This window comes from Aythya ferina (genome assembly GCF_964211825.1).
Source record: "Aythya ferina genome assembly, chromosome: Z".
Lineage (NCBI taxonomy): Eukaryota > Metazoa > Chordata > Aves > Anseriformes > Anatidae > Aythya > Aythya ferina.
Genome location: NC_140299.1, coordinates 15945727 through 15954052, shown reverse-complemented (window position 1 = coordinate 15954052; position 8326 = coordinate 15945727). Strand labels below are relative to the sequence as shown.

At 47.5% G+C, this 8326-nt stretch overlaps 1 protein-coding gene across 1 annotated transcript; it reads right to left on the bottom strand.

The window, feature by feature from the left end:
* Positions 1 to 3661: 3661 nt before the first annotated feature.
* On the bottom strand, positions 3662 to 7896 carry LOC311427823 (large ribosomal subunit protein mL65-like). The gene is made up of 5 exons (XM_084505389.1): positions 7302 to 7896; positions 6501 to 6646; positions 5873 to 5975; positions 5222 to 5398; positions 3662 to 4117 (listed from the first exon to the last, which is right to left on the bottom strand). Exons 1-5 carry the CDS (start codon positions 7855 to 7857, stop codon positions 3849 to 3851), a joined length of 1251 nt encoding a protein of 416 aa, XP_084361515.1. The 5' UTR covers positions 7858 to 7896; the 3' UTR covers positions 3662 to 3848.
* Between the last annotated feature and the right edge of the window lie 430 nt (positions 7897 to 8326).

The following is an 8326-nucleotide window of genomic DNA, read 5'->3' as shown; positions in this document are numbered from 1 at the left end:
GAGGCCCTGCAGGGAGTTACTCCAGAAGTCTATCTCCCGCTCACACTCCCTGATATCCCCCAACCTCTCCACCTCCTCCTTGAGCTCCGCCACCATGCGGACCAGATCATCCACCTGCTCGCACCTCACACACGCAGTTTCTCTGCCTCCCGCCGATGGCAGCAACAGGCTCAGACACTCCCTGCATCCGGTGACCTGAACTGCGGCATTTTTTAACGGGTAGTCGGTCTGGGTGTGTACCAACTTCCTGGAAAGCGCACCGTGCCTGGTGGAGACCATTATCACCTAGCTAACGCTTGTCGTTAAGGAGGTGTTCGTGTGGGCGGGGGGAGCGCTCTGCCCTTCCTGCGCGCCCTGCCTGCGCGAAGTGCCGCGCCACTCCCTTCTGACGCGCCACGCCCTGTTTGCCCGCTCCTGGTCGCTCGCGCTCCCTAGGGGCAGCTTTTGAACGGCCGGGGAGGGGGCGCTGCTGGCTCCGCCTTCGCCTCGTCAGCCTCCCTCACGAGGGCTGCCGGGTCCTGGCAGCTTCCTCAAGTAGGCTCGATGCCGGAAAAATTAGCCCTGCCTGGCCCGATCCCCCGCTCCGCTGCAGAACGCGTCTGCCCCGGAGCCGATCGCCTCGGCAAATACCTTAGGTTTTATCATTCCTAACTTCATGGTCTCGTTGTGAGCTTGTTGATGTTCCATTTACTCTGAAACTTCTACACATTGTTAAGTTTTTACTGCATGGAAAACAGCTCTTGTACAAATTCCTCCCCAAGATTTCTTGGGGTTTGCTATGCTTACTACAAGGTTTTGATCCACAAGACATTATTCATTCATACCAGACTATGCCTTGCGGTAACTCAGTGCAAAGTAGGCTACCTTTGGTTACAAAACTGATTAAGGATGGCTCGTTTTGAATGAGCTCTCGTATCCCACGCATTGGAAAGAAACATCCATTGCTTTAGGGATGTCCATATGTACAGACTCCACACAGCCAGGAGGCCAAGTTGTCAACAGACTTTCTCAGAAACAACTAATTTCAAGAGTTGCTCTTGTCTCTGCAAAAACCTCTCAATAGTGCTTCAAAACAAGGCAAGCTTCATCTGCTTCTAAGATAAAAGGAACAGGGGTCTTTTATGACAATGAATCAGGAGAAAAATCTGCATGCCAAGCAGTTACTATAAGGCACTGAAGCTATTTCTCCAATCTAAGAAGAAAGAGATCTACCCTGAGAGCTTGGTGTAATATGACCCAGGGTTGTGAGGCACTGGAACAGGCTGCCCAGGGAAGTGGTGGAGTCACCATCCCTGGAAGTCTTCAAAAGACGTTTAGATGTAGAGCTTAGGGATATGGTTTAGTGGGGACAGTTAGCGTTAGGTCAGAGGTTGGACTCGATGATCTTGAGGTCTCTTCCAACCTAGAAAATTCTGTGATTCTGTGATTCTGACAGATACAAGAAAGTTCCAGTCTCCTTATCTCCTCGTTTCCACTTTACATTTTGTGATGCTGCTTAAGCAGTTCAATTCCAAGTCACCACTTGCAGTCTCATAATCAAAAAAAAAAAAAAAAAATAGGAAGTATCACATTTCAGATCATTCAATCACTTTAAGGTGATACAAGTTTTAAGAAGAAATAGTTCAGTATTAAAAAAAAAAAAAAAAAAACAAAAAAAAAAAACAAGCAAACAAACAAAAAAAACTTGCTTCATTATGCAAAATCCAAATTCAATTTTTAGATTTTCCATTTGATCTGAACCAACAGACTGAAGCATAAAATAGTAACAGGAAAAAGGATCTAAGTTCATAGATTTCCATCCTACCTCCTTTGAATTGCCTTTCTTTGTGTTAAAAAGCAAAATCAACAGAACACTAAAGAATGCTGCTCCCACGGGACAAAGCAGTAACATCACAAAGTTTCTGCCGAACAAAGCTCAAGCGTAGGAATGCTGCAGCTTCTGTGTTTTCTGCTTTTAAACACTTAGTTGTTATACAACCTCAAAAAAGCTTTTATCATTGTACAGAAGCATTAAACACCCTGAACAGATGAGTACAAGATGAAAGATTGCTGTAGAAAATTGCATGCATTATGACGCCTCAACTTTGCCAGGCAGTACAAAGAAGCAGAACAAAACCCATCACACTTTTTAATCTCTCAAAGGGAAACAGTGACACCCACTGCTTTTCCAGGGGATCTCCTTGCCTTTTGAGAGCCACAGAAAGCTGCACTTGGAACTTTACAATTACAAAATAGCCAGCTCCTGCTGTCTTGCCCTCCTCTCTCACTCCAACACTGGGTTCTTCTACCAGGCTACACATCTACACCAGTATTTCAGACACTAGTAAAGCTGCACAGAGGAAAATCACCCTTCTACAGACTTGTTCTACTACAGCTGGACCCTTAGCATAGACAAAGGCTGAATCACAGAAAAAATTAATTTGTTTACCTTTGCAGCAGGATTTTCTTTGATTTTACATCAGGTGTCCACAGACATTACTTACAATGCAACACGCACCGTTTCAAGCTGTAGGTGAAAAAACTGTACCAGGCCAATTTGGGAAGATTGCCTGCCAGGTCACAATATGCAAGTGCCTTTTGAGTGTTCTTCCATTGTTTGCATCACCCCTTCACCACACCAAACAAACGCTATCAGTCACTCACTTCCAAGCTAGGTCACAGGTCACTCTTTAAAACCAACATGCTTACCCAGCAGTTTATCTTCTGTTCCCACTTGGGACAGGCAGAATTTTAATCCAAGGAACAGCAGTTACCAGAATTAGAAATACTCAAGCTTTGCTAAACAAGAAAGTGCTGAAGGATTTCATTTCCATCAAAAAGAAAGCTGTACTGAGGTACTCAGTGCCACGGCTGGGTGCGTATTTCTAGATTATCGTTTAGGTTACCTTATCATACTTTTAGATTTTATAACTGGTGGAGAAAGTCAAAGCCCTGTTTTTTCCAAACAGAGCAAAGCACCGATTACATAACTCTCTACATCTAACTAGTCTCCCATTAGAAAAATAATCTCCAAGCCAGTTTACAACAGAAAGAAGGATCCTTGGTTACTTGGTCTGAAGGACGCGCAAGCATGTACTTCAGACCAAGTCATGTGTGATTCAGTACTCTCTCTACAAAAGCAAGCTGGACTCAATCATTATTAATGACACTGGAAAAATGCAAAGAGGACAGTGGCAGCATATAAAACTATAGAAAATATGCATTTCAATATCTGAAAGCCAGATACTTTGTTAAGTATTCCTAAGCAGTCCTGACACTGTCGATCTTGTTATCAGGGATCCCACTCATTTGGAGTGGCCTCAGCAGTTCCAGAGGTGACAAGCTCTAACATGTGTATGCATGTGCATAAGACAATCATGGTCTGCAAGTTTTACTATGCCTGTACTACTGCTCAATAAATGCCTACAACTTCATCAGACATGCAGCAGAAGTGCTAGCCCTTCACCACTAAAAAATCACTTTGTAGACTGAGCTCACTTTCTCTTAAAAACATAAGGGCAAAGAAGAGTTCTTTTTTCAGGCACAGAATTAGCAGTTTTTCCACTACACTCTTTCCAACTCATAGTGTGTTGCTGTGCTTCCAATAGAGCTCCGGGTGGAAACCATCCACCTGACTTTGAATGAGGAATAACATGCTTTTCATAGGAAGTACTCATGGGGCAAAGGTATTCCAGACATTTATTTTTCAGCGTACAGTATAATACAGTTCAAGTCAAGAAATAAGGCCATGAAATACATGTATTGCGTTTGCTAGGCATAGTTGACTAAGAGCAAGGCATATTCCAGCCCGTATTCCACAGAGTTACAATGAAGTTCAGGCACGTGAACAGCAAGTTTAGTTTCATGATTTACAGCTCTTTGGGTCTGTTTAACAGAAAACGAACCAACTGAAGCAGAACTTCATCATTAAAGCCTTTCACACTGCCCTCTTCAACAACATCATATAATGGCTTACTGTCTGTTCCCCAACAGATATTCTTCCGAGGGTTATTTTTAACAGTTTCTGCAGTTAACGCCAAAGTATTCAGCTGGAAACAAAAGAAAGCAAAGTATTTGCCATCAGTCACTACCGCCTGTGATACAAAAGGACGCGTCACATCCGCTTCATTCCAGAATCCTGCAAAACAGAGAAACAACACTAGTTACACAGCACTCAATTCTCATCGGCACGGATGTGATCTAACCACCCACCCACACCTTCTGGGATTTTTAAACAAACAGGCATGCGATCCTGAAGTAAGGCTGCTGACATTTTACTTTTGCTCTCACTGTAGTTTCATTGAATTCACCGGGCTGAAAGAAGACACTGAGACACTTACTCGTCTCATAAAATTCCTGACATTACACCGCTCGAGACCTAACACCTTTCCTTCTAAGGACTGAGGAGCAGCCAACTGCAGGACTGAGGTTTGGGCATATTTTCTTCTGTAATAATGTTTCTGCATAATTAATTCTCATGGATCAAAAGCACTCAAAGGCTTCAAAGGCAAAGCTTTAAATAACGCCCTTGAATAAGCTCTGCTTCATCCATTGGTTCAATCAAATCTTTAAGGACCTCCTTAAAGGATGGCCTTCAGAAGAAAACACACAAAAATGACTGCATGAGAGAAAAGGTCAGAGAACATTAGAGCAAGCATTCATCATGAGGACAGGACAACCTTTACAGACTGATTTTCTTGTAGTCCCAAAGCTGTGAAAAAAAAAATTAAAATTTGAAGAAAATACGGATCCCTGTAGCTTACATAGGCTTTCAATTGCTTGTGAAGTCTTTTAGATGAAAGTAAGAGACTGGTAGCAGAAGCAAGGAAGATAAGGGATAAAAGGTAAAAAACAAGGAAAAAAACAGTTCGAGGCCTTTTGCTCATTTAGGGTCATTAACATTAAAAATCACACTCTTCAAAATGATGATATATGGTAACGTGGGATTTGGTGTGTGTCCTCCGCCCCCCATCCACCCCATTCCTCTGTAATGCTCAGTAGAGAAAAGTTAAGCTATAACTATAATAACTTAAGTAGCCAAACATAGTTTTCAAAAGATGGCTGTGTATAAATTATGGTGATTCGAGTCAAAGGTGTGCTTGCTTTGCGAAAGATTGCCAAGCACCTGACTCTACAGAGCTACGTATCTGATTATTTAATTAAAAGACCTTCATGTGGATTCCAACTCTGTGTGCTAATTGGCACAGCACACCAAGCACGAACCTACGGACAACAGTCTTACCTTGATACATTGCTTGAGCTGCTGTCCAGGCAAAGAGACTTGCGACACCATTAGCTCGATAAACAACTTCAATCTGATCCTCAAGATTCGCTATTATAAATCTTTCCCTCTTGAGTTTATCAGGAATCAGGTGAAACTGTGTGTGGCCGTAACAGCATGGGTCTGATACCTTCGACCCTATGACCACCCCAAAAGAAAACAAAATAAGGAGGCAGTGTCACATAACATTCCTTATGATGCACACAAACAAGTTTTTACTGTCAGGCTCCAAGCAGATGAAAATTAAGACCTCTGCTGTGGAGGCATGCAAGTGCAGAGTCATACATTTCTCTGTGAGAATGGACGGCTTGCTGAGTCCAAAAAGGTAACATATTCAAATGTCTCCGAAGAACATACATCAGTTCAAGTCCAGCTTTACTACTAGGTTTCTGTTCAATCCAACTCCTTTAGATCAATCCTGAGACAGAGCATCATATCCTCAAGAGAATGCTACTCCCCATTACATAAATGACTTAGAATCTTTATTGAGATTCACATGCTATATATAATAATTATAAGAAAATAAATATAAACACTCTCTCTGCTGAGAGAAGGTGAAACGTCAAGTGAAATGTCAAACGTAGTTGACATTTCTTGACTGGAAACTCTTACCTATAAATACCTTGTTTTCATACTGCTTTTTGAACAGTGGCAGTTTGGATGGTTTGTGATCAATAACGGGAACATCTCCGAGATCAGACTCCAACGGTACAATCTTGAAGAAAGCAGAAGAAAGAACAGCCATCCCGTAAGTTGTGATTCTGACATCTGGCTTCACATTGTATCTCAGTACCAGACTAGACACCAGATAGTCCAAGTTTTTCTTACATAGAATCATTAAAGTCAAAAAAGATCTGCAAGACTATCTGGTCCAACCATTCCGCTGTGGTGACTCCACAACATCCCTGGGCAACCTGTGACAATGCCTGACTACTCCTTCTGAGAAGAACTGCCTCCTAAATTCCAACCTAAACCTCCCATCAAAACTTGAGGTCATTCCTTCTTCTTCTGTCACTAGTTATTGATCAACTTCAGGTTCAGGAAACCATCCCAGTATCTGACAAGCACTTAACACGGCAAGGAATAAGAGCATTAACACTCAAGAAACACACCAATGCACTTATCGTACAACTCATTAACCAGGGCCTCCACATACTATTACTACCACCAGAGCCCCAGCAGCAGTCAGAAGCTGAAGCGAAAGTACACATTAGTAAGTTGCTGTTGAAAATATCCACACCTCTGGAAGTTGCTTTGGTACACGTAGCTGCAGGTGCGGCTTATCATCTATCTGAAACCGCACAGGATCGACTCTACCTTTTCGATGTCCATGCACAACAACCTCCTCACCATGATGCCAGTAGTAGTTAACCTCAGGGTTTAGGTCTGAAACAGAACAGAGAGGGAGAGGTAAATAGAGATCACACTTCTACATTTTCAACCACCCCAGTTCTGCACTGTCGCTGCAGCAAAATCGGAGAACCACAACCCACTTATACCATGTGTCAGCAGCAATGATGTGAAACAACATCCTTGCTGATGGACACCAGGCAGCAACACCAAGCACACTCATGCAGGCAGAGCTCACTGCCCAGCCCCACCACCTAGCATGCCCATAGAATCATTAAGGTTCGAGAAAACCTTCAAGTTCATCTGGTCCAACCATCAGCACACTACTAAGGTCACCCATTAAACAGTGTCCCTAAGCACGACATCCAACCTTTTCTTAAACATCCCCAGGGACGGTGATTCTACTACTGCCCCAGTCAACCCATTCTAATGCCTGCCTGCTCTTTCTGAGAAGAAATGTCTCGGAATTTCCAACCCAAACTTTTCCTGGAGCAACTTGAGGCCATTCCCTCTAGTCCTATCACTAATTATCTGAGAGAAGAGACCGAGCCCCAGCTCCCCACAACTTCCTCTCAAGGAGCTGCCGGACAGCAAAAAGCTCTCCCCTGAGCCTCCTCGTCCCCACACTAAACAAGCCCAGCGCCCTCAGCTGCTCCTCAGTTCCCTCACCCCCACCGCCCCCGCTGCGCACCAAGGGACGAGGCCGCCAGCAGCGGGTTGCGGCCGCACAGGGAGGCGGCGAGGGAGGAGACGAGCTGCGTGACGAAGGGCCCGGGCGTGTGCTCCTGGTCGCGGTACAGGAACGGCCGCCGCTTCTTCTGGTAGAAGCTCTCCTGCAGCAGCGCGTCGCACGCCAGCGAGCGCAGCGTGCCCAGCTCCACGCCCGCCTCCTCCGCGGGCCCCGGCTCCTCCGCGGCCTCCGCCGGCAGCCCCGGCACGAAGGCGGTCCTGGTGAAGCTCCGGTACCAGCGGTCGGCGTTCAGGGCGAAGGTCTGCGGGTGCACCGTGTACTTGGGCCGCTGCAACTTCCCGTACAGCCGCAGCTTCTCCTCCACCGACGCCGCCTCGTGCACCTGCCGCTGGAAGTGCTCCAGGCGCCGCCGCCGGGCCGCCTTGCTCCGGGCCGTGTGCGAGGCCACCACGGGCGGGTACAGCGGCCCGGGCGGCGGCGGCGGCACGGCGGGCTCCTGCGACAGCCAGCGCCGGCCCAGCCGCAGCAGCAGCCGGCAGCCGCCGGGCGCCGCCATCTCGCAGCGGAAGGGCGCGGGGCGGGGGCCGCGCCGATTGGAGGGCGGTCCCGGTCACGTGGCGCCCGGCGGCCAACCGAGCGAAGGGCTGCCGGGAGGGGAAGGGAGCGGCCTCTGCGGAGGCGCCGCTGGTGCTCCCGGGGGAACTGCGCATGCGCCGAGGCTTCCCTCCGGCTTCCCGGGGCGGGAACTACAGCTCCCAGGAGGCACTGCGGGAGGAGCGGCGGCGGCCAGGCAGCCGGGCTCGGCCCCGCCCCTTACCCGGGCTCGGCCCCGCCCCTTACCCGGGCTCGGCCCCGTCTGTCAGAGCCGTGTCACGGAGCCAGCGCGGGGCGCAGAAGGGAGCTCAGAGCCCCTCCCCCCCCCCGTTCCACCCCCTGCCGTGGGCACGGACACCTGCAGCCTGCCCCGTTCCCCAGGGCCTCACCGAACCTGGCCTTGGAGAGCTCCAGGGATGGGGCACCCGCGG